Raw genomic sequence first — 27,666 nt, forward strand, 5'->3', positions numbered from 1 at the left:
TTAATGCCTTTATATTATTCTCAACGTTTTCCAACCTTTATAGAATTTTTCATATTTTTAATCCTTCATCATCCAGGGAGACTAATAAATCTCAATGACTAGCCTTAATTCTACAATATACTGTAATATTCTCTTCAGCCATATTTTTGGAGTTCCCCAAAAATCACATGATTTCCGAAATTTCCTTCGTACAAACATTTCACCCTATAGTCAAGCTGTGTTGGACATCAAAAGCTAATTTTTACACTACAACTGTTTACAAGAATCCCAAAATAATCAACCTGCTCTGCCCAACTTGTCCTTCACATCCTTCAATGCCACAACAAAAGATTGAGAAGATGATTATTTGAAATCGAGAAGGATGAACGACGATGAAGACAAATGAATGTTTTATGGAAATTTTCCCCAAAAAAGGAAAAATGAGTGACTTCTTATTGTTATATTTCAGCTATTGCTGTCATGGATCTTATATATCCATTTGTTAGACATTTGAGAGACTATAAAGGGATTACGCAATAGATTTTCTATCGATCGACTTCTCTTTTCCTGTCAAGCATGATTGGTTGATTAGCTTATCAATAATTTGAAGACTGATGGACTTAAAATGTTGCTTGTGCTTAGTGGCATGAATATTTTGTGGTTATGATGCCTCTTTTGAGGTTATATGAAGATTTTTTGAGATTATTATGACATCTTGAGGGAAGCATTTCAATATCATGACAAAATGTACACAGTTTTTTGAAATGCATCTTATGTACCATCTTCTAGTACCTTCCATACTTGATCACATTTTTAAAACTCTCTGACCCAATTGAGCAATTTTGCTTATAATTCCATCACTTTTCAATACTAACAGCACTCAATATTAATCACCAAGCTGTGTAATCCACCCACAAAGCAAGCAATTTCCATGGTTAATTAAGCAACAACGACGGAATTTCTCATACAACATTAATCCACCAACTCCTTGACCTAATCCGTAATGAAAAATTGAAGTTTCTGTATCAGACATAATCCTATATAATTACCATTGTCACAATTTATGCAGCGATTTTTCGTCCCCGTCGTAAAGGCAGTAAAAACAACAAGAAAAAAATAAATCCGATTTATTTCATGATTTATGGTGATTTTTATGAAATTAAATGCAGATTGTAGTCAAATGAAGGCAGAATTGAGGACAATGAACTTATGTTTTTGGGGTGTGTGGTTATGACTTGGATTTTTTTGGTTATTGGAAGTGAGAATTTGAGGTTTGACATCTGTGCTGTTTGTCGAGGAAGTTGATTGAAATGCTTGAAGAAGGTAGAGGGTACACTTTTTGGATGTACCTTTGATCCATCCTGAAAATTTCTTTATTTGTTGCCATCAATCTCCAAAATTCCAATCAACCTTGAAATTCTTAACAAAACTCCAAATCACACGAAAATCATCTAGCTCAATATCAATTCCAAGAAAAGGAACAAATCAAAACATCTAAACAAGAATTTCATTAAATATCGTCCTCAGACAAAAAAGTAGACCAATAAGAAGTTCAAGACATTAAAGCTCCAAAGCACAAAGAGGAAATTTTCATCATTGAAATGTCCCAAATGGAATTGAAAAGAAAAGAAATTCGAAAAAGTGTTGGGTAGACAAGAAACAGATGAGATCCATTTTGTAATGCAAAATTCTTTCTTTTTATTTAAACTGTCGTAGTCAGGGGTGTAATTGGGAGCTCCTTGCATCATCCTGGAGTAGATGGACCGCTAGCTCCGCCACTGCCAATCTTATACTCTTATTTGAACTGAAAAGTGCGAAAATGCAAAACTTTTGTTTCTCGCTCCAAGAATGGTCCTTGCCTCAGCCTTGTGAAATATTTCATGCCTTCAGGGATTGTGAAAATCGGAAAATGCTGTAAAGTGCTTTGTTGTATTTCTTGTGGTTTCCTTCTGGGAATTTCCAAATTTTTCTAATTTGTTTTTGTTTTTTTTTTAGGAAAAAGAAAAAAACTTTTGCGTTTTGTTATTTATTGTTGCTTCCTGTTTTGATTTTGTTGATATTAAGGCAACTTGGACCTGTTGTTTACGATCTGTAAAGTTAAAAGCTTAAGGCGGAAACTTTTAAATGGAAATTTTGGATTATCTTGTGTAAATTTTAAAAGCTTTTTGGGAAAAAGCAATAAAGATTATTGATGAAGTCAATGGGGGTGGAGACAACATGAGGAAAATGTAGGCAATAAAGATGGTAGAAGACAATAAAATATTGAAATTGCTGTATGGAAATGAGGAGTCAATAATAAATATTGTCAAAATTTGCATACATTTTTAAAGGGAGTTGGGTATATGGCTTCAAACTAAAGGTCACATAGCTTTAGAATCGGAGATACTCAACTAATGTTCCTTAAAATACACCAAATTGATTCAAAACTAATCCACAAGCTTTTCAAACTGCTAACTTGAGAGATGTAAGTAGTATATCATGATTTATTGAGTAGGTAAAGTTCTATTCTATTACTACGAACCAGCATTGAACATTCAGCTCATTATAAATGTAGATTAAGTCATTCAAACTGTCATTCCAACGTTCGTCTTTATTCATCGTTTTTGTGGGATGTAACGTTCAATTATTAATGTTAAAATGTCTTTTAAATATTGAAATAATGAAATTTCTACGACATTAAGTGGATGTTTGTGTATTAATGACCATCTATTGTAGACGCGCACTTGCTTGTTATTCACTATGGCGATTATTTGAAATAAATTGGAAATCATCAGTGTTATTAATGATGATGGCAAAGTTGTTTGTGTAGTTGGAAGAAGGGTGGCTTTTTGAGACTGAGTGGTTTGTTTAGATTGCGAAATTTTGAAGAGCTTTTAAGGAAGATGACTATGATTCTGAGTTTATCAAATTAGGGGTATGCAGTGATGAAAAAGGGGCACAATACTATGTCAAAACATGATTATTTAACATTTAAAACCCCAAACTATCCATTTAGACACCCTAAACGCTAAACTATCAGAAATTTTCTTAGAAAATCATCCACATAATGCGCAATAAATCCCATTCTACGTCCACCCAACCCCACAACAAGTCCTTTCAAGTATCATATCATTTGGTTATGTATTGCTGATGTTCAACGTAAATATCAAATATTTAATCGCTTCATCAATCATATAAATTACAGACATTGAGCGAATGAAAGACAGCAGCAACAGAAAAGCCCATGCTGATCCACAAAATAAATTATTTTCCGAAAAATGTCGAGTGATTGCTCATTGTATGTGTATGTGTGTGTGAGTCGATTTATTTAGCGTGTAAATTAATTATATTTGAGCATTGGTAAGTGTCTGTAGATGTAATAAATGCTGTTTATAATTTATTGGAAGTTTATTGACATAACAAAGTGCTCAAACTCATATATTTGGATATTATGTGACATAATAGGCAAGTAATTTTAAGCTACAACACCTTCCAAACTTGATCATCAATCCCAACAGGATCTGAAACCTCCAAAATGACACCCTTAAACAGCCCATTGAGCCAAAAAAATTAAAATTCCTCTCAGCAATATCCTCTAACTTCATAGCTCATTCCACTGTGTCTCATTTTCAAAGAATTTAAGTTTTATTTCCATTTCTGACTGAATAAGAAGGAGAATTTTTTATGCTCAACAAAAGCTTCGGCAATAGAAAAGAGGAAAACATGATCAAAAGGGGGAAATAAGAAGATGAAAAAATTCCAATTGAGGAAAATTTTTGCACTGCCGCTTTTTTTGTTGTCGATGAATGGAGGAAATGGAATTAGCTGGCATTGGTACGCAGAGAACAATTTTTGGTAGGGCGTTAGTCAAAGCTTAGATTCTCAAGTTTAAGAAATATTATAGAAATGCGCTCTATTCACCCAGCCTTTCTTGTTCCATTATATTACTATTCAGTCCTGTGCTTCAAAATAAGTCATTTGTTTTCGATGAATAATTAATCAAAATATCATTTTATGTTAATAATAGTCCTCAATATTTCTAGGTATTCTAGGCACCTTTACCGACGATATTTGACCCTTTTAGATCCAAATGCTTTCTAACCTTCACCAATCTCAATCGTCTTTCAAACTTTTCTTTTATTCTATCTTCTTCAATCATTTCCCACAGGTAATACCATCCAACATGTCTCTTCGCAGAACGACTCAGCAAGTTAAGGCAAAGGAATTCAACCGATGAATGAGAAAAGAAAAAATTTTCATTGAGTAATTCGTTTTAAGATATTTCGTGGAAGTACAACACAAAAAAAGGAAAATGTTTTGAGGGGGGAGTGTCTGTACTGAAAGGCATCTTCTTACCGGATATTGAAGGTGGATGATTGAGGTGAGATGTGGAGGTAACGTTATGGAAAAAATAAATTTAATTAATTCTTAGATGGTGCTTTTTTTGGGGATTAGAACAGATGTATATTTTAATGGGAAGTGTGTGGTGAAGTATCAACTTAAAAAATTGGAATCAAAATTCATCAACTTTATCTACAATCTATTTTTATCATCCATTTATCTCTCATTTCATGATATATTTCCACAATTTTTTTACCCCCAACAGCAAACAAGAATTGCAAACAAATGTGGTGTAAAACATGTAAAAAAATATCGAGAATTGAGGTCAGTAGGTGTTGAAAACTCATAAATTTGTATGGATAAAGGAAGTACATGTTATGAAAGAGGGAGTGACCTGATGTGTGAATTTTGAATTATTTTTTATTGCGAATAAGCATGTGGGGACATTTTGTTCATGTTCGGTTAAGAGATAAATATGTTAAATATATAAAAATTATGGGAATTTTAAGGGACTTGAATTACTGAAGCATACCCCATCTGATACTTGCTAGTATGAGCTAGCAGATAAAAAAACCTTCCAGCTTCAATACAATTCATTCATTTACATCCACTTGTTCACACAAATTCAAAAGAATGAAGAAAAAAACAACGAATTACATTTAAAACAACAAAAGACCTCATAAAATTTGATTAAAGAAAAACAGAAAACAAAAGCAAATATTCAGTGATGATTTGCATCACGCTATGGAACAAAAGGAAACAAAGCAATTCATCACATTGTCGAATACAATTCATTTTGTAATGTAAGAATTCTTCAAATTATCGAATTTCAATCAACAAGGACATTTGACATTGAAAGTAGTAAAAAAAAAATTGAGAAGAAAAGAGTTTTGAAGACCATGAAAATTTTTGTGGAATGTTTATAGCTATAACAGAAAGAAAGTCTGACGATAAAATTCTCCCGAAGGAATGTTTTTGTTTTGGGGTCGTAAAATAAAAGTTTTAATGCTTTTGTTATGGAATTGTTTTTTTGTAAATTTTCTTTCTGTACTCCGTTTTTTTGGAAGAACAGCAAAAGTCCTGAAAGAATCCATTTTGATACTTAAGGAGTTGTTGAAGAATTTTTTTCTTCATTGTTTATTGACTTGTTTTGCCCGAAAAGTTTCGAGGATAGATGAGTTTGAGGTATACAGATGGAGAGGATTGGATCGATAAAAAAAACTGGTTCAACTTTTAGAGGGCATGCAACTTAGAAAAACGGATATTCAAAGAAATCAACCCGAAAAGCCACAAGTCCGAAAAATATCCTTGCTCAATTCTTTCATAATCATCATTACTAAGCAAGCTCCATCAACAAATTCCAAGAAATCGTAAATCTCCAAATACAAAAAAATCCATTAATAACTCCCAAAAGAACAATTCACAAAATAAACTCAAATAACCTCACAGAAACAACTCAAACAACACCAAAAAAAAAAAGCCCCACAACAGGCGACATTTCTCAACCATCAAAATCCATTTTTGATGTTCCTTTTCATTCATATTTTTGTGACGTTCTCCAAAAATTTCTGTTGCTGTCTGTTTTTGTTTTGTTTTGTTTCATTTCATTCAGTCACTGACTGTTTTTTTTTATATTTTGAATGCTAATGGCTTTTATTGATTACAATTGTTCGCGAGACTAAAGAGCTTTTTCCACACTCACACATACGTACGGGGAGGCACATGAGGAAATATGAGAGAAGTAGAAAAAAATGTGTTGCTGCCAGGCAGGCACGAAATAAAAGTTCAGTTTTTTTGTATTGTTTCTGTTTTGTCGAGGGTAAATGCTTCCGCTCATTTAATGGGAAAACATTAAAGTTTTTTCTTTTTTTTCCTTTTTTTGCTTCAATTCGTTGTTTTTACAAGGAGCCAATATTGTGTATATGAATGTGGATGTGGTGCTGTTGTTAAATTAATATAATTAATGCTGATTATTCTTTTCTTTTGTTTAATTTTGGATTTTTTTTTTGTTAGCTTTTTTAAATCGATGTTGAGTGTCATGGTTGGTTGCAGCTATTCTAAGGGTAAATCGCTACTTAGGAGGTATGCATCTAATCAAAGAGTACACAGCTAATTAAAAGATACGCATATAAGGGATGAGTATACAAATACACAAAAATAGACATAGTTTAAAAGATTAGGTTCAAAATTGTGACAATTCCATGAACATTGTCGTCCTCAACCACCTCAGCACCCCAACGTTCATCAAATGATCAATCTACTGTCTTCCCCAAACGACAATTCTACTTAAATTTCACCCCAAAAATATTTCATCTCCTATCTATTATTTCATTTCTAGATATTCTCTGCTAGCCCTAAAAATAGCAATTTTGCTCTAATTTTGATGGACTAGAAATAGAATGGAAAGAAAAAGTTTGTCTCATTAAAGAATAGACTCAAAATAAAATGAGCAAAATGTAATTGAAGTCCCTTTTTTTTCTTTAAGTTCCTTCCATTATCCTATTACTCAGAGAATAAGGACAATGAAATAGACACAAAAGGGAGACATTGAGTAAAATTAATGGAATGAGGAACAAGAAATCCTCAAAAAAGGGCCGAAGACGGACTGTAATAATAATGAGGAATGTAAATAACTGATGAATACTTTAAGATGTTTTGCTATTTTTTTGTCAGTAGCCGAGACTATTATTCAAAAAAGAAGGCATATTCATTTTGTGTGCAGATGAATAATTTAGTAGATTTATATAATTATATGAAATTAATGTTTAGGACTTCTAGGAGAGGAAATTTACATTAAAAAGTGATGAATCTTGTGGAGGTGGAATTGAAACATCAACTTGATGATATTTAAGCAGTTTGTGAATCTTATTGCATTATGGGATAGACGAAATAATATTCTTGACTCTCTAAATCCTCTCAATATTTCAGATAAAATTGTCATGGATCTGTGTTGCTTGTAAGTCTGTGTTTCTTATCTTAGAAACAAATGTTGAGGGTTGTATGACTCAATACTTCTTATGAGACTAGGATGACTATCTAATGATGGCTGTTAGAGGTTACCTTACTCCAACTTTACCTCAGTAAGTCTATTAATGTTAATAAAAAAGAACTAGATTTAGTTCTACACCAATCTAGTCACTCAACTAACCCCCAACATTACATCCTATATTTATTGATGTTAGACTGTACATATGGAATGTCAGGGATATTCATTCTAGAACCAGTCATATGTATATATCCCATATCAGTAATAATATTATTATACACACATACACACACATTATTTTACAAATATTCATATTGATAATAAAAAGGAACTACATAGGACATGATAGCCTACATGTGTATATGTTTCTGTAGGAAATGAGAAAAGGATAACATGAAAATTAATCTTTCGGAAATTATGGAATCGACACAGATTCTTTTTTTTTTGGAGATCTATAAGAGGACTACTAGGAATTAGAGTTTGTGGATTAAAGAATATAAAGAGTTGTGGTAAATGTGAATTTAGGACATCTAAAAATAATTTTTGGTATGGATGGAAGTTTTGACCTTCTAGAGTTGATCCTCTAGAGGTGTTCATGGCCATCAACACATGAAAGTTGTCTCATTTATTTACAATATTTGAACGAATTAAAAGTTTTAATTTCAGTTGCTAAGCTTCTATATCCAAAACATCGTAGCCCCATCAGTCTACTCTACATACCAAATTCCTAAGAAAATCTTCGAAAATTCCTAAAATAAGAAATTCTTGTTTACACTTTTCCGTCATAATTTTAAACAAAAATATTATTTCAACAGAAAGCTTACAACATTTATTTTTGGATGTGAGATGAAAGACATTCCGATGGAAAGGGTGCGAACGAAAAGCACAAAAAAAAGACATGAAAATTTTATGACTTTATAAATTTTCCTTTCCTTTGAATTCTCAAAAGAGAGTGAAAATGCTTAAAATAAATTATATTGCAAAGACATTGAGGAGGTTGAGGGGATATTGATATGACTGGATGGAGACGAAATTGGAGCTGTCTGAGTGAATTCACTTTAGAACTTCATTAATGCCTCCCCATACTTCCATTTCCGGTACCAATGTAAGATTGATAAAAGTGATCGAATGAAAATAAGACACATAAAAATTGACATCACAAAAAGGGGGAAGTAAGAAGCTATAAAAATGGAATAGGGAATAAAAATAGGAAATTATGGAGCAAGGAAGTTAAAATGGAACACAAATAGCGGAAAATCAGGAAATTTCTAAAATCATTTTCATGAATTATTAAAGAAGTTTATTGTGATTTTATCAAATGGCACAGAATGCTGTACGACTTGGAGAATGTGAGGATTAAGCATCAATAATTTAATCTATTAGAGCGATTGTTTGAAATTTCAGCAACCTTAATCTCCAATTTAATAGCATAACCTCAAAATGTGCATTCGTACCATAATCCATATAACCGACAATTATATTCACAATATTTCATTTCCAAGATGTATTAAGATCTATTAATAAAATTTAAAATAATTAAAGTTGAACCATCCTTTTCTAATTAAACTTTTCAGAACAAAAAATATTCTCATGACTATAAAAAGTATGAAAATTATCGAAAAGAATCTATTATACAAAGAAAAAAAAGTTTGTCTTCAAGTGCTGCTCGTTCCATTAATGATTTTCATTGCTTGTTCTTCACTTAGATGAGATTTTCAGTTTATCAGGGTTGGTGATTGGATTTTGAGGTTATGTTGTCAGAATTCTGATAGATATGTATTGATGATTGGTCTTAAAGGGGGTGGCGAGTTCAAACAGCATCGAAAATTGAATATTGAGGTCATGCAATTAAAATATAGAACAACAGCAATCCAACTCTTCCATTTAATTGCGACGTAATTTCCTCTTTTTCTGTTCTTCTTCATTTCTCAAGCTACAAACTATAAGTCATTATTAAAGCATGAATTGCACTTCCATTTCAAAATCTTATGTCGTATGGCATACAAGTTGAGCTTGTTAGATAATTTTCTTTCCTCTTTTTTGTGACTGTAAATGTGTACAAGAGACGTCATAAAGCATCTGCTGCTTTCAATTCTCATTACTAATGACATTGTCGTAAGTCGGGCGATGCTTTTTCGTTCAATTTTATGGGTGATGTAATTGAATTTTTCTTTTTTTTGCGACGAAGATGATCGATGAGAGACTTGGCATTTAAGAATGAAAATTTAATTTATAGTCACGTGGTGCTGTAATCTTTGAGTCTTATACTCAAAATACAGACAACTTCATCGACGTAAAAGAAACAACAAAAGACGTAAATCAAATTTAGGTCAAATGGTTGCCCATTTTTATCAGCTACTCAAGTGCTTCCTAATGCAATAATGATGGATTGAATGACCCCGATTTTTATGTCTTGAGGATATTTTTCCACTTTAGCAAACAACAAAATTTATTTTAAAGAGGGCGATGAATCTAAGAGAAAAAAAATATATATTTTATGGAAAAAGTTTAATCGTTCCTTGTTACAGTGAGGAAAATTGATGCCTTCAGGGATGTGATGAGTTGATTTTTGGTGTAAAGATTTTTTTGGTTGTGGGTGGGACTAAGTGTTGGATGGATCAATGTTAAAGTGATTAGATTTTAGGATAAACTTCTGAGGATGTGATCTAAATATAATTTGTGGTTATAATTCGAGTTAAGGATTGGAACTTAATTTTGTGTTACTACTCAACGCTTCCCACATCTCCCAGACATAGTTGAATCATCTCTTTTTCACACCTTCTTCATGCCACCTTTACGCGTTCCTTAATAATTCTTTTTTGTTTACTTTTCTCGCCGTTTCGTCAACATTGTGTTGACAATGTCGATAAAAAAACGCTTCAACATCATCGTAATGAATATTCATCCGTCACATCCACAACACGTCTATCGTCATTGTTGTTGTCGTCAACATTTAAAAGTTACTGACAATGACACATTAAAAATTTAAATATTTGCATGGGAAAATTTTTCTTGCTCCTCTTCTATTAGCTTCTATAGCTAGTTGATGAAGTCCTTGTGATGGTTTTGTTAGATTTTAAGGTTAGAACTTCATCTTGAGATTATATGAACAATTCTGAGGTTATGAATCTTGATTGTACATCATAAAATCATAATTCATCCCAAAAGTATTCTAAGGGACTCCATCACTACCTTATTCATCAAGAAGAAAGCAAAATATTTCATGAAGTAGAACAGCAAACATGTCACATCATTCACACTAAGAAGTTTGTATAGGAGCTTGTAGAAGCCGGGTATTTAGATGAGAAAACAGAATAAAAAAGGCTTTTTTGAAGGGTAGCTTGTGTTGATGATGAGATTGTACGTCAAAAGCAGCACGTGTCTCATTTTTGTGAAGGTAACGGCTAGTGGCAGTACATAAATAAATATATTGTTTTTGTGCTATTTTTGTAGGCCCTGAAACGAGGGAAAATTTCTCTGGAAATTGCTACTGTAGTTAAAAGAGAAAAAAAGGTCTTGAGATGTGGGATTGAAATCTACAAGAAATTTATATTGTGATATTCAAAGGAAATAATATGCTTATGGGTATTTGATGTCAGTAGAGGAAGTACTGAGACTGTCTGAGTTTTGAACTTGAATTTTGAGACAAACTTATAACTTCTGGAATTTAATTTTTGAAGTCATGTCTAGGATTTTGAGGTTAAGTCCACATATTTGAAGTAAGGTTCAAGATTTTGAGGTTCTGCTTCCACGTTTAAGGTTTTGTATATAATCATGAAGTTTTGTCACAAAATAAAGGAACTACGCGTTACTTATTACTATGAATTCCCAACAAAATCACTCAACCTTCACGTATGAGTAGTTGCTTATGAAATATTTCACCTCAAGCATTGTTTATACTTATTTCACTCACAAGACATTGTCCTTTCTTCTTCATATTTCTATATTTCTCCTTTTCTATCTCATTTCTCATGTTCATCTTATTTTTAATGCAAATATTTTCGGAACGATGATGGAAATAAATAAAAATAAACACACTTGAAGGGATAAGCTAGCGTGTGTGGATCAACATGATAAAATATATATGAAACAATTTTTTTTATTCCTCATATATCGCATGCACTGAAAAGGGATTGATTTTTTAAGAATTTTCTTTCCTTGTACAACGCAAAAAAAGTGAACGGTTGCTATAGTCTGATGAATTTTTTTTTATGAATTTGCCCTTGTGAATGAAATTCATTGTGAATGGATTTTGTAGATATGAATGAGGCTATTGATCCTTTAGATATTGTACATTTTTTTGACAATGATATGGATTATGAGTAATAATGCTTTATGAATATTAAGATTTTAGATTTGATCATGAAATTTATTTGAGGTTAGTAGTTCAAATTGATGAATATTGAGGCTGTATTGCTGGACTTTTTGAGGTTATGCTACTGTATTTTCTAGGTTATATTGCTGAAATCATTAAAATATTCTCTTTACATCCACCAATAAATAATTGAAGCCTAAAAAGTTACCATCCAATATCCACAAAAGGCACTCGTGCATTGGATGTTCAACGAACGAGAAAAATCAATTTTCAAAGATGAAACAGATAATTTCAATGAAGGAACATTCAATCTGAAATACTTTGTGAATGCAAAAAAAAGAAACCAGTGACACGTGCGGATTGAAATTATTTGAAAATTTCATTAAAAATTCTTTTATAGATTTTTAAGGATTGGCATGTCTTAAAGCACGTTTAGCTTTGAAAAGTCTCAAATTTCAGCACAAAATTCATTATTCGGTCACACACCCATAACTTGAGGTCAAAAAACCCATCAGCGACAAATAATTGTTTATAAGTTCACTTCAAGACAGTCTCTTAAGAGTCCATCAATCAAAGATTCACTTCCAGTTCCTATTGCTCTTACATTTTAGGTCATCTCATCTCATTTTTACATCGCCGTTCATTATTTTCATTTATATTCTATTTTTAACTTCCTTTTATCATCATCATCAGCATCATTATGATCTGCGGAAGAGCATGCACTTAACAAAACAGAATGAAAACAACATCAAAGTATTTTCACTATCCTGGAAGCTTCACTCGTTAACCCTTTTGACATTTGTGTACTGACATAGTGAATAGCCTGCTAATGGCGATGTTAGGTATGAATTTTTGAGGTTGTGCAACAGAGTTTTTGAGGTTATACTGCAGATATGTTCCTAAAATTTAAGCTTATTATGACGAGCTAAGGGGTTATATTGATAAATTTAGAGATTATGATAAAGAATTCTGAGATTATGCTAACAAAATTTAAGGTTTCGTTTTAAAATCTCACTCCGCTTTCAGCAAAATCAGAAGCTGCATCAAAGTTGCAATGGAAAGCACTCCGCTTTTATGTCACATAAATATGAAAAATGCATGAAGAAAATAAAAAAGTTGAAGGTCAAATGATACAATTTGTAAAAAGCTCTTTTAGGCTGCAATTTCTCTTCCTTCATTCACTTCCATCTGTTGTTTTATATCCACGATACAACACAAATAAAGAACGAAGGAAATGAAAAATGCTCGTGTGACGTCAAACATGTAACAGACTTTTTTATGACTTCAGAGGATGAGAATGAAAAAAACTGAGCACGTGAAAATTTTTTGGAACTGACAAGATGTTGTCAATGGCGATCAACGTAATGGCGGTGCCTGACGAGCAAATCTTCTTAAATTCTGATCTAAAAATAAAAAGTTTTCATATTTTCGGGGACTTTCTATTTTTGCTTTTCAAGTTTTGGAAATCAGATTTATCCCAGGTGTATTTAAGGCTCTTTAATGATGTAAACTTTTGTTCACGTATTTTTGAGTTTTTGACTTTTGGTAATACAAGTAAGGAAATAATCGGAGTTGACTAAATACAGCACGTTTTTGAATCACTTTAGATTCTTATGTCAACTTATACAGCAGAATTGACTACATCAACATCACATCCACACCCACATAATGTCTTTAATTCCCAAGTCATCCAAACAAACATCAAAACCGGAAGTCACACGTGCTTCGAACACATTTTTGTCATTATCATTTTTTCCACTTCATACGCACATACTTAGTTCAGTGAAACATTAAACCAGGTTGAATAGCAACAAGAAACAAAGTACGCAAAATGTAATTAATATTATAATGAAAATCGGTCTCAAACGTGACATTCTTGGCTCTTTCACTTTTTACAGTTCCAATTAATGAGCTTCTCATGTCCTATCATTAAATGAGGTGAAAATAACAATAATAAGAATTAAATTAAAATTACTGACAAGTAACGACGAGCTGTGGAGTAGAAAATATTGTTAATTTGATATACATAATGAATTTAGGTCATGATAGTGACAGAGCTAGTTGTGTCAGTTATTCCTGTGTGATTGTACTCTGAACTTCAAGCTTCATGTTTACTTCAGCTCAAAGCAGTCTTCTACACTATCCCATCTAGTATTCTTAACCTTCAATTCTATTGACTACTTCTATCAACAACTTACGTAAACTGTTCAATTAAGCTAAAATCTACTCATTCGAAAGTCGTTTGAATTTCTACGAATGTTAAGTAAATATACTCAATAAAGTTATTGAACCCACGCAAAATCACTCAGACGAGATGAAAACAGAAAATTTTCGCGTGAAATTTCATTTCATTTCATATTAAATTGAAGAAAATGAACATTGAAGTGAAGTGAAGTTCTTGTAAATATTGACAATTTATTCAAAGAGCTTTACACGTGCGATGTTCCTTTTGTGAGCATACTGTGAAATTACATTTTGATAATCAAATTTTTGATGATAATTTGAATGAAATGTTTTAATGAGATTTTGGTTGTTAAGTTTAGAAAAGGATTGATGAGATTTGTGATGAAATAGAGAACTGTCGGGAAGAAGTGAAGATTTGCGAGGTTCTGCTTCAAATGTGCAATACCTAATATGTTCAAAATCGAACCGACACGCAATTAGAATTCCTAAAAGGTTCCATAAAAAACACACAAGAAAATGTTCAAAAGAACAAAAAAACGGAAAGAAGAAGAAAATAAATTTCAAAGTAAAAAACGCGACATACATTTTGAGCAACAAACGACAGCAAAAAAATAAAATTATTGGAAGGAGAAGAAAAGCTTCTTAAATTATCTATTAGACATGAGACATGATCCGCTTTGTCGATGCATAAAAAATTTATTTGCTTCTTCTTCGTATTTTTATTTAGAAACTTTCATGTATGTTTAGAAATAGGTTAGAGGGAGAATATGGATGTTCTGATGTTTTTTGTCTTGACTTTATGCGTCGTCTTTATGTCACAGACATTTTTATAGTGAATAAAGTAGGTTAATTGCTAATATTTTTACTGTTCCTTGAAATTAGATTTTTTGGTTCAAGGATGCAAAGCTCTGTCTCTAGGATGCTAAGGACTGTTTCAAAGATACAAAGCTTCACATCATTAAATCAAAATTCCTTCCCAAAATTGTAAATTTACATTTCTCCCAAAAACTCCTCCAAACCCCATCAACATCGTCATCATGCACCCAAATCACGATCATCGTCTACCAAATTCCATTTAATATTCAGAGCTTCAATTGACACACAGTACAGTCAATCAATCCATCAATTTAGATTTCCAATTGAGACACATAAAGTACAAACTTTACCAAAAAGATCCTCTCTACCTTCTCTTCACTTTAGTTCCAATGCCTCTAACAAGGACTTATTCTGTTCATTTTTCCATTATTTTTTATTACCCAAAAAAAGATGAAATTTGCCTGCCTTCATCTTGCTGCTTCTTGTTTTATTATGCGATAAGAAAAAACTTTTCATTCTTTGCTGTCGTTTGAATATAAATTGTGATAAAAAGAATATACGAAGAGGGTATTTTTTCTCATCTAGTGAGAATGTAGTGGCACGGAGGGTATCGATGATGTGTGTGCAAGGCTGTATTGAGGAGTGCACTAAGTGAATAATCTTGATGTAATAAATTTGAAGTGAATTTTGAAGAATTGATGCAAAAATTTAATATAAGTTTACATCTTCGATGTACGGCATTGGTTTATTCAGGGAGTCGAATCTCCCCCTACCCTCAAAATCAACAAAACACCCCTAGCTACGCTCCTGATGCACGCTAATTGGATTAAAACGTCATGAACAGTCATATAAAATAATCAATGAAACCGCAGACATAAATTATCTCCCAAATCCTTAACAAACCCCCAAAATCAATCCAATAAATCAACTCACCATCGCTAAAATACATAAAAACAATATTACGTCATAAAAATTCAAATCGATCAAAGCTTTCCTGCATAAAAAACAGGAATTTCATTGCAAACAAAACTATTTTGCATGTTTTTGTTTCCTAATTTACATTCACCTTCTTACTTCCCTCTGGTGCCATTAAATGCTGCACACGCTGTATTCAATAAATATTCCAGAGATTGGATATTTTTTTATTATTTTTTTGGGGAAGTGAATGTGAGGAAAACAGGAAGGATATCTCGAGAGTGTTGAGAGTTATGAGCTCATTGATAATTCGTTTATTTTTTCATATGCACTATATGGATGAGAAAAATAAAGCGGGAACTGAGAAAATAAATAGTGTGAGCTAAACAAGTTTGAAAGGCATCATTGATGAAGGCAAAGAGCGCATTTAAGTCAGATATCATGTTTAGATTATCCCATTCGGATCACATAATCCAAACAAATTACTCTCTTATACCCTAATAAATTCACCATTATGAAATCAGTGCCAACAAAAGAGCACATCGAGATCCCTTCAGCCTGTTCCATCCTCCCTTAAAATTGTGCAGAGCAAAGAAATTGGAAATTATTGATGATAGAAAAATATTTGCAAGCACAAAAGAAAAAAAAAAGGAGAATTGTGAATTGGCATTGCATGTTGTTCATACATCGTACATGACATGAGCTCTTATGAGCTTTTCAATATGTTCTCTCAAGCATGAAGGATGAATAGAATCACAAAAGAAGAAAATGGAAAGAAAGTTGATTTTTTTCATGATGAAAGGGAAGTCAAAAAAATTTTTGAAGCGGAAATGAAAGTGAGTTGCTGTTCGTGATATGCTGGTGAATTATTGAGATAGTAATGGAAAGTAAGTTCGGGATATTGGGTATGGATTGAGAATTGATGTGAAATTTAATATAGTTTTGCATCTTTGAGGCAGAATATCTTATTTTTGAAGCAGATGTTTGCAATTTTTTACTCAAATTGTCCATTACGTCAACTTACTAACATTTTCCCATCCATCTAACTTTATAAAACCCTATTACTCTAGAACAGTCACCTTCATTCCACGACAGCACTTTTCCCACCCTCAACCAACTCAATAAAACTTTTTCAATAACTCCACGCTGCCATTCATGAATTAAACACACGTTTCATGCTGGAAAATGAAAAAAAAGTTCCCATAAAAGCTCATAAAACTTTAAATCTCGAAACTTTTTTTTTTCACCTCTATCCACTAATAAGAACGACAAAAGGCTACATCACATCATATTGAAATATAAACTGAATAATAAATTATGCCACTCAGTTGATTATGAAACGATTTGCAGCAGGTGAGGATGTGAATAAATTTTTGTGAGCTATTTTTGGAAAATTGTGCTTTTGATGCAATTATTGACCGAGGTAATAGTTTGCTATGTCAGTATTTTTTCATCAGATTGAGCTGTAATCAGGAGTTGACCTTTTGGATGTGAAAAGTTTGAATCGCTTAACATTTAAATGCATGACCTTTTTTGAATAATCTACCTTTAGTACCGAGAATGCTTGATCCTCTTGAAGCAACCCCTATAAGAGTGAAGGACCTCTGCTTGGAGAGAGGGGGCACCACAGAATGTAGCAATTTGAGTAGTTCTAGCCCCAATACACCCCTTGATCTCCAAAATTATAATCATCATGGTCATTATCATATTTAAATATTTGAAGCACAAAAAAAGTTCACAAATCGATTTATTTGCATTTTTTTCTTTGCCATTTTTTTTATTTCATGTCCCCATTCCCTCCCGAACTGAATGCTCACTATGAGTATCATGCGGAAATGCACAATTGCAGATTATGCAAGGAACATTTTTTTTGCTGCTGTTGCGGTAACATGACATTTATGCTGACTATAAATGTACGAAATGAAATAAGGAACAATTTTTTTCATATTCTGTGTGCTGATATATCAGTTTTGTGGTGATATCAATAGAGGAACTGAAAAATTCATGCAAATTGAGAGTAGACAGACTTGAATTTTAGTTCATCGTGTTTTAGTTCCGATGAATTGCTGCGAAATTGGAATTTAATTGAGAAAAAGGTGTGGTTTTAGTTGATTTGAGGAGTAGTGGAACCAAAAATTTGGAATCTAGTAGAATGGATGGTGGACTTGAGGTTGCCTATGGCTAGAACTCAATGATCGCAATTTTAGATAAAAATGACAAAAGAAATATCGAATTTCAAACATATACACAAAAGAGGAATCAAAACGGAAAGAAGTCTGACAGAAGAACTTTTAGCACAACTTGATATCAAGCTAGTCAAAGTTAAAACTTTATCCTTAACTCCTTTTCTCATTTTTTCTATTGTCAGAATAAGAAAAATGCAAAAGAAAAAGTCTGAAAGTATTTTCTTAATCAAAAAAACAGCAGTGGTAGTGGCAAGTACATTATGGTGATATCATGATGACTGTTCTATTGTTGAATAGGAGAAAAATAAATTGAAAAGTAAGCGAATATAAATGTAGAGTAAGTTAAGGAAGGACGTAAGATGGTCGAAAGGGTTTTAAAAATTTATTCATTTTCTTTATAAGCCGCGCACTATGTACTAAAAAGTAATATGAATCTTCTGTTACTTTGTGACATCGATTTCTTACATTATCCGCGGACTATTTCAATCCGCGGTTTTTAAAAATCAAAAATATTTAAAAATCTTTAAATTAACGAAAAGAATATCAAAATTTTAGTATTTTTTAACAATTTTTATCAACTGCGTCTTATGAAACTAAAATGCAGTTGCTATATTCTCCGAGTCTCTCATCCACAGGAAGCATTCCACATCCAACTTTATTTTTCATTCCATTCCATTTCTATTCAGATCAAGAAATGTCATTTCATTCATCCACATTGCACATTTCAAATATCCTCTTTTTTTAAACATTCAATACAACTTCCTCAGAAGATATCCAAGGATGAAAAAATAAGATACGTCATGTAACAAAAAATGACAAGAGATGCTTTTATTTATCGCTGATAGGATAAAGTAAATAGTAAATAAAATAGATTTACTATCTCTAGGGATGATAAGGATAAGCATTTTTAAGGTTAGAGTTCCAAACTTTAGGAATTTTTAGGTTAGACTTTTAAAATTTTGGATTTTTAAAGTGAATTTAATGGCTTAGTTACTATTTACAAAGAGCTTGTAATTTTAAGCTCCTAATTGCTCAAATCCTAAAAACACAACCGAATTATGACACGAGCCACACTTTTTCCACGGTCGATGATTTCACAAAAAAGGATTTTTCTATATTAGGGTGACAAACATTTGGAAAAGTTGGAAATTATGCCTCAATTTTTCTATAATGTGGTGAGAAAAATTATTTTTAACAGGAAGGATGCTGAAGCTTTTATTTTTGTGCTTCAAAGTCGAGGATTTTTTATTTCTCTCTCTTCACAGCTGCCGATGGATTTGAGTGTAAAAATCCTTTTTTTTTAAACAAAAAAAGTAAAGAAAAACGAGGAAATTCGCATGGCTGAACTTTTTCATATTTCAAATATACTTGCTTTAATGATGGAACTTAGCAAGTATACAAAACAACTTTTTTTTTCAATTTTATCAACAGTGGAAAATATTTTTTTTAGCAAGCAACTTTTTCTCACGATGATGATTGTGAGTTTTCAAAGTATTTTTTCGTATAGAGAACATAAGCTGATGGATGTTGCGTAATAAGCTCGAATTTACGCAGTTATTAGATTATTTTATGTAACGTTGATTGATTTAGAAGACATTTTGTTGATAGATCAGAAATGGACAACAAAAGGGTATATTGGGTGATTCCAAGGACAGTGGTAGCCCACCTGTTTGCCGTGGTATCGTTTTTCGATACAATATGTTGTCGAGGCATCGAGATTGGCTACTTCTGCTGAAGAATGTACCTTAAGTATCACATCCCAAGATAACCGGCCCAATAACGATTTTCTGATCATTTTTTGCAGTACAACACCTCAAAAGGTGTCATTAAAATTTCATATTTCGAACAAGTTTCAAAATGATTCCGAATTTTGAATAAATTTCGAAATAAAGTTTGATGTCAAAATGACAAAAAAATAAAGATGAATTAAACAAAAAAATCATTAAAAATTGTTGAAGATTAACTCAGAAAAGTTCAAGAGTTGAAGGTCTCGGGGTTCAGAAGGGCAATTCCCCCCAACCCTCAAGCTACACGCTTGCTACAAGACCCACAACTCGAACAAAACATTTCGTTTTCTTTTGCTTTCAATTTAAACCCAAAAAAGTTAATTAAACCAAAAAAATCACTTCCACTATCCGCGTGAAAGTTTAAAAATTCATCAAAATTTGAAGAAAAAAAATCAAATTTTTATATCAAAATATCAAAAAATAAAATAAATGTTTATATAAATGCACAACAACATTGCACAAAAATTGAATTTTATGCAAGAAAATCAAAAACAATCCACAAATTTAGAAAAAATGTGACGACATTGAGAAATGGCAAGCAGTCAACTCACCCAATTAATGGTGTCTTTAAGTTCAAAAATCCATTTAATTTTGTATTTATTTTGTTTGTTTGATTCTGTGGTTGCTGTTGCTGTTGCTGCTTCTTTTGTTCCTCAAGCAGTTGCTCTTGTTGTTGAGTTTCAAGTAATTGTTGGAATTTGATGCTTGCACTGCTTGTTTCATTGTCATCTGGTGGCTCAACAAATTCCAATTGTGAACGCTTGTGACGCCACCAGAAGTAAGCAGCTGCCATGAGAATGAGAACGACGCTGATGATGCCGAGTGTGATGAGGACACCGAGTAGGATTAAATGTCCTAGTTCTGAAATATATATGGGATAAGATTAGTTTGTTGACATGGGGATAAGTTCACTTTTCAGTCAAAAGGATAGGTTCAGTTAGTCAGTAAATGTAATTACACAGAATTTCCCAAATCAAACTTCCGTAAACCATCATCATCACCTACTTCCATCCACTTAATGTCTCATATGAATGTGTTAATTGGTAAACTTTTTAATTTCATCGAATTTTTCGTACACAACAAAATTTATTCAGCGCAAACTTTTTTTCCATGTTTTTTTAATTTTTTTAAATGGAAAATACCTGTTTGGAGGGTGATGAAACATGAAAATTGCACGATGAGACAAGAGTATGCATGTAAGAATTTTCCTATAAGCTATGAAGGTTGTTCAACATGACTGCAACATGCTTCAATTGTTTTCATGTTGAATGTGAAGCAAAAAGTGTAAGAATCGTGGGGAAATTGATGGTTTTAAAAGGTTCAGTTGAATAACGTAGGATGACTGCCTGAGGATATGTTGAGTTGAACAGAGGGATGAGGTTATTTATGTCAAATATGGTTTGGTTAAGTCAGGTGATTCAAGTATTATTTCAGTCAAGTCAATGAAGGATAAGTTCAGTTAAGTTAACCAAGGACAATGTCAGTCAAATGACTCAAGGATAAGTTCAGTTAATGTTACACCAAATAATTCTGATTAATACTCACCCATTTTGCCAACAGTGTCCTTGAGATGTGTTTATGTGTAGAATACTGATAAAATGACGATGAGTCAACGAGAATTGAATTTTTACTTCTCAAAACTCTTTCGTTATGTCGTAATTTTTATTATGTCTCAGGTTGTTTTGCCAACAAAAGCAACAACAACAAAGAAATTTTTCATGTTGATAAATTTTTTTTTTATGATTTTTCTGTTTATGCTCGACGAGATTCTTTCATGTACGTTTTTCCTTAATATTCTTGCTTATTTTAAGCTTTTATCGTACAGAATAAAAAAGGACTTATTTATTCACTCACTTATTTGTTATGCAATAATCAGCTAAGCTGTCGTATGGAAAAATAAATGTATGAACAATAAAAAAATATTATTTTTTTGGACCCGAGCAGTAAATGAGATTTAAGAAAACTAAGAAAAGTTTTAAAATCTCATGGATTGCTCGGAGTCGTCAAAAAAAAATTTTTTTTTTCACTCGGATTATCTCACAAAAATACACAAAATTTCCTCTAAAATCCGATTGAAATGAATTTGAATTCAGAAGAGCACTGCCGTAAAAGCAGGCAGCACATTGAAAAAGTGAGATGCAAACATCAAATTTAAATTACACTCGACATTATTTTTCAATCTTTTTCCATTTCAGACTACTGTTTGGGATCTTCTTATGTAAAGAGTGTGAAGAAAAAGTTGCAAGTAGAAAAGACACGATAAAACTGTTCAAATAGCGCATTTTTTGAAATAAAACTGTCAAAATTATATCAATATTCCAGTCCTTTTTTAACTCAAACCCTCGTATCCCATCATGGCTGACAATCCAAACTGAATCAAACCTCCAAAAATGACCAAAAAAATCCAAGCAAAAAACCATTTAAATTAAAGAAAAAAACGGAATAGAATAATAAAAAAATTATAACAAATTGCCACAACGCGTCACACTGAGTTAAATGAGCAATGAGGACGAGGCAAAAGGCGAAAAGAAATAAGAAAGAATTTTTATTATTTATGCCATTTCGAGACATTTTTTATAACGGAAAAAAGATGGAAAAAAATGTTTTATGACAAAAAATTCTTTAATAAATTTTTATGGCTTTAAAAAGCTAAAATGAATTTTTTTGATGTCATTGTGAAGCTTGTTGCTGGGTACTGGATGCTGTTTGTAATATCTGTGGCACAAAGTGGTGTATTGCGTGCTATTCTTGAGTCCTATAATCAAATTTATCACCATTCTGTTGAATCTGCACTCATAAATTCAAATTTCCACTTTCATTTAAGACCACAGAACGACAATCATAAATATTGGCTCCCAAGCCGTCCCGCTGTCGTCTTAATTTATCTTATATTCGTATTTTCAATTTTTTTTTGTGCACCCACATCGAGCCAAACATTTTTTTTTGTGTGCCATCTCGTTTCATATTTTATGGACGGAACTGCCACAGAGCTGCACATAAAAAGAAACATTCATTCATTGACACTCAACAATGTGAGCTGTTGCGATATCACACATTAAAAATATAATGGATATGAGTTTGGATGTCAGTTTGGGATGGAGATTGTGATGTGCTTTATGGAATATAGCGCACGTTTATTGAATTTTAGGAATGAACTGGATTATTTCGGACCCATCCAGAAATGCGCTCGACTTCCACCGCTCAAGCCCATTCCCTACTTGCAACTTTTTCCACATTCTCCCCTAACACATACAAACAACGTTTGCGAGGGACATTCAATTGCAGTTACCGCACTAAACTTCTCCACGTGTGACCTGAAAATAAAAAAATAGAAAAAATTAATATAATAGAAATAGATCAGTGATAGTAAAAAATGGCATTTTGTTATGTCGCGGATCATCGACATGGCAAGGATAGTCATTTTTCTGTCATGAACTCGCTGCATGTCGCGTGACATAATCGGAACAAAAACATGATAATCAGCTATAAAATGGTACTCGATTTACTTTAGGTATTAGGTGGAGATGCTTATTTTAGGTTTGAGGTATATGTTTTAGTTACATGACTTGAATCAGTTAAAAATGAATTTGTTTAATACTTTATGACTAAGAATAATTTGATTTTAATTAATCTAGCCTTCCCTACTAGTAAATCATCCAAAAATCAGCCAATCCTTCGCCATATCACTTAGCAATTAATTTATTTACACATTAATCCACCCAGCTCTATTTAAATCCCAATCGGAAGTCCAAAAATGTATCGAACAGCGATTAAGTTTCACATATCCATTTAATCCTCTCAGCCTTCCTCCAAATGGCACCTCCGAATATATTTTCAAATATTTTTTTTTTGGAATTTATTCAAAATCCACTTGTTAATACTTCAGAATATTTATATCCGAATCGTAATTTAGTGAATGAGAAAGCAACAGAATCATGGATGGAAAGTCGTAATGTCATACAACAATAATCGGATATTTATGCCGTACTCGCACTATCTCCATTAAATCTTCATTCTCATCGTTTGTCGCCTCAGCAATACACACACTCACACATATCAATTATCCTCATTTTCAACTCATGAACTCATTCCAGTTCTCAGCTTTTTTTTCCAATCCACAAGTCTCACATTACAAATTCACAGTGAGCTGTGAGAATTATGACTATTAAATAGCTTTTCATACTGCTACTATTTTTGTGCTGAACTCAACAGCCATGGCAAGCATGTTCATTAATAAAAACAGAGAAAAGGGGTAAATGAATGAATTTGCTGAGTGAATGTGAACATATAAATATTCAGGGGAATATCGTTGCTCAACTTGTGATGAAGACATGTGATGGGAAGATGATATGAGAACTTTTTTTTTTGGAGAAGTGATGATGAAGATTTATGGATGAATTAAGGAAATTGAGTTGTGCACTATATTTTGGGGTAAATTGTGAAGGACATGAAAGAATTTGATTAAAATTGTCTGAAGTTTTTTGTTGTGCGTCATATTTTGGAAGAGTCAGTGAAGTCTATTCTCGAATTTACCTCTAGCAGCACGCAGTACACAGCATGAAAGTGAACCAACATCAAATGAATATGCAAAATTATGAAAACAAAATCATAATCCATAATGAATACGAAATATCCATTCTCATCTATTATCTTGACACAAAATGACATTCATCTGGTGGTCGATTATCAAAATAGACACAAATAACAGTGTAAGTAGTTGAAAAAAAAGACACGAGTAAAAAATCCTTTTATGATTAATGGACAGTCACTTGATGGATGATCTAAGGGACAACAGTATACACATGAGAACTTGGAACGCAACAAAATGGCCAAATTGGATTGAAATTTTGTTTTTGTGATTTTTTTAAGGCAAGCTACAAAGTCTCAAACGTCATAAAAGGGACGGAAAGGGTTACGATCCATAAAATATGTTTTTTTTTTTTGAGGGTTCGGTGTTATGAATTTAATTATTATTGTGACAAAAATGAAACTTTTTTTTGTGTTCGCTGTCGCGTACGTGTTGTGTCATGGGAGCTGCTCTTTGAGGATGTTTTGAAAGTTTTTATTAGTAAAATTCATTTGCTTCTTATTTTGTGGTTGTTTTGGGTTATGTTTGTGTTGTAAAATGGAAATGCAGTTTGGCTGGTATTTAGAGAGCTTTGTCATAAAGAGTACAACTTATGAGGCATAGCTACTCAAAATTTCAATAAATTACTCAATTATCCAATTAAACTCTTCACAAGAATCTATAAAACCTCAAACAATTTTCCAATTTCATTTACTGGAAAATGGAAGTTTTTACTCTTCTTGACTTTTACCCTTTTTTCTGGTTCCTCTTCTCATTCCCACTCGGTGTTTCCTGTTGAGGGATATAATATTTTAACTAGTAATCAATTTTCCACCCACATACGAAACAATCATCCGTATTGGAATTGTTGCTGAAGAAAAAAAGGCAAATAGCAGGAAAGGTTTTGAATTTAAATTTCAAATTTAACCTTTTACACTTCTTATTTTTTTGTGTGATGTGTATTGCATGCCGGATTATAGATGATATAGTAAGATGCTGAGTTCTGGACCTTCTAAGTAAATAAATTCAAAAAAGTTTTTAACGGCTAAATTTTTAAAGATCCTCTAATAATTTTTCAATTCAATGCCTATCCACACCCCATTTATACCTCAATAACATAAAAGATACACCACCAAAACCACAATGCCTCTTTTCCATAAATCCCAACATGCCATGTGCCTCACATAAAATTCAAACCTCTAAAGCTGCAAGAACACAACAACCCGTGAGAGAATCGAAAGCGAAAGAAAGTCTCAATTACTCATACTTTTTTTTACATAATGCCGAGCAATTTACATTCGCGGAACAAATTAAAATTTCCTGTATTTTTTTTCGTGTGCTCAGCAGAAAAAAAAAATATTTGCTATTTACTGCTCGTACTCATTAACGGAAAAATTCTCTTATGAGCTGAGAAAATTAGGTAGAAGAAGTAGGATGGGAAATGAGTTGTAAGGTTTGTGATTGTACGCATTGTGGGGATTTTGTGTGAAATTTTTCAAATATTTGGGCACAATTGTTAGAAACAATCATCACAAGGGAAGATTTCAATCACAATCCATTATTTCTAACTTACTTTATTTTTTTCCACTCTCATATTTTCTGTTCTACTCGCGACAATCAGTGTGAGGAAATCGCAATTTAGTTAAGACTAAATGATTTGTCGTAGCATTCGAACAAGAGCAAAATAAAGAGTCATAAGAAGCTTTTCTGTCTGCGTGTAGGTGTAAAATGGTCCGTCGATTCTTGTAAGATGTTGAATTTACGGTACTTAAGGGTTGTCAAGTAATGTGTTTGTGTAAAAGTAAAGACTGTTAAGGATGAGATGGAGATAAAATTGAAACTTATATGTTGGCGTGAATGAGAGTGTTTGAGTGGGATTATAGGAGATGGTTGGCAGGGCTATAGTTAGGATCATAAGCCCATGTGTAGTCTCATTGAACCACATATTGGCTTCAAAAACCTTCTCTGAGTCCCCTTAACCCTCCCCCAATCCCACCGAATTCACACCTCTGCCTTCGTTAGCTCCTACGTGCACCCATCCATTATTCCACAGGCATTGAAGATAGAAAAGTGCTTCTAAGCAAATTATTCATATCAGTAGCATGATAAGAATCACAAATGTACTCTCATTTATCATAGCTAGAAGAAATAAGAGGAAATGAGCAAAGAGGGGGACCTGGCAACAATAGATACAACAAAGAGTACATAGTACATATACAGACACTCTTACGTGTGTCGTGTGTGATGAGGACACGAAATGTTTTATTTATGAGCTTGCTCGCTCGCTGACTGCTGATCATGATGATGATGCTAATGCCGAAAAGAAAACGGGGTTGGGGGAGATGTGGACGTGCTATTTGAAAGAGTGAGACTTGTTCTGTGTGAGATGAAAATTAATTTTTTGATGACGCTTATAGCTATGTTGAGGTCTAATAAATTTTATGGTATAATTAGCTTGATATTTGGTCAAAATTCGTACGATTTACACGATTTACAGACATTTTGGACTAAAAACTTAGAGGTAAATTTCCCAATGAAAATACCTCCGATATCTAACAACATCCAACAATGCAATTTTTGTTTACGAAATTTCAGCTATTTAAATCATGTCGCACGCTACCAAATAGATGATAAAATACAAAAAATTATGTACAATTTATCATATTGCACAAAATGTTGCCATTTGCATATTGCGACTAAAAACGGGACTGAAAAAATTTCAAGTAAGAAAGTCCGTTTTAGATTTTTTGTATGTAAGGCGCATTTTTGAGAAGTTTAATATGAAATTTAAAAAAAAAAAAACATAAACTCCTGACTCCAAGGTCAGTTGTGTAGACCAGCGTGCGACCATAGTCAACATTATCAATAATTCATCCATACCCAACCTCAATATCTATTTCGATCCTCCCCTATCGAGTTACAACCTCAAATTTACATCAAAAATTCAACAAACATCCAAACCACAACCCCATACCATGTAAAGTTGTCTCTACAATAACATTTTACAGACAAATGCATTAAAAATGTGCAACAAATGTATTCCTTGTGTCTGTGTCTGCTACAAAGCACTCTTCCATTCTTTTCCGGTAATAAAAAAATTTATTGCACTTACATAAAAAAAATTAAGTTTTTTTTTTATATTTTCATGAATATATTTATGACGAATTGAATGCTAAAATTATTCATGATTCGCATTTAAAAAAAATATATATGACAAAATTCAAAACTGTTATTCAATAATTCATTTTCTATTATACTTTTTTTTTGGGAGAGGTTTGCATGGTGAAATTTGCATTTGGATGATGAAAATGTTTGCATTTGAGTTATTTATGCTTGATATTTTGTGATGTGTTTTTGAATTAATTTGGTATTCATAGATTTATGTATTTTTCTGATGACAAGGTCACATAGCCATATAGGGTATAAAAATTTAGTTCATAGTTCCAAAAATTCTCTGATTTTGTGGTTCAAATCGGTGCTGAACGAATGAAATGGTACTTAGTATACAATTTGATGACAACATGGTCTGCAGTAATGCTGAGCGTTAAATTCCAACTCCAAAAGCTCCAAACAAGAAACTCCCACCACACAATCACAACATTCCCATCCCT

The 27,666-nt window shown here is 32.5% G+C and overlaps 1 protein-coding gene across 4 annotated transcripts in view; it reads right to left on the bottom strand.

Moving 5' to 3' along the window:
• Positions 1-27,666, bottom strand: part of Syt7 (Synaptotagmin 7) — a 69,671-nt gene that overhangs the window by 31,099 nt on the left and 10,906 nt on the right. The window contains exons 2-4 of one of the 4 annotated variants that reach the window (XM_070647156.1): positions 22,778-22,802; positions 21,034-21,369; positions 20,040-20,349 (exon numbers count right to left, since the gene is read on the bottom strand). In XM_070647156.1, coding sequence (XP_070503257.1) covers positions 20,040-20,349; positions 21,034-21,037 — 314 coding nt within the window. In that variant the 5' untranslated portion in view covers positions 21,038-21,369; positions 22,778-22,802. Of the gene's footprint in view, positions 1-19,367; positions 19,471-20,039; positions 20,350-21,033; positions 21,370-22,741; positions 22,803-27,666 lie in introns of those variants that run through there. The other 3 variants (XM_070647166.1, XM_070647175.1, XM_070647183.1) reach the window with 3 other exon arrangements.

This window comes from Chironomus tepperi, unplaced genomic scaffold (assembly GCF_022539635.2).
Source record: "Chironomus tepperi strain 1889 unplaced genomic scaffold, CSIRO-AGI_Ctep_v1 contig_34, whole genome shotgun sequence".
In the NCBI taxonomy this organism is placed as follows: Eukaryota; Metazoa; Arthropoda; class Insecta; order Diptera; family Chironomidae; genus Chironomus; species Chironomus tepperi.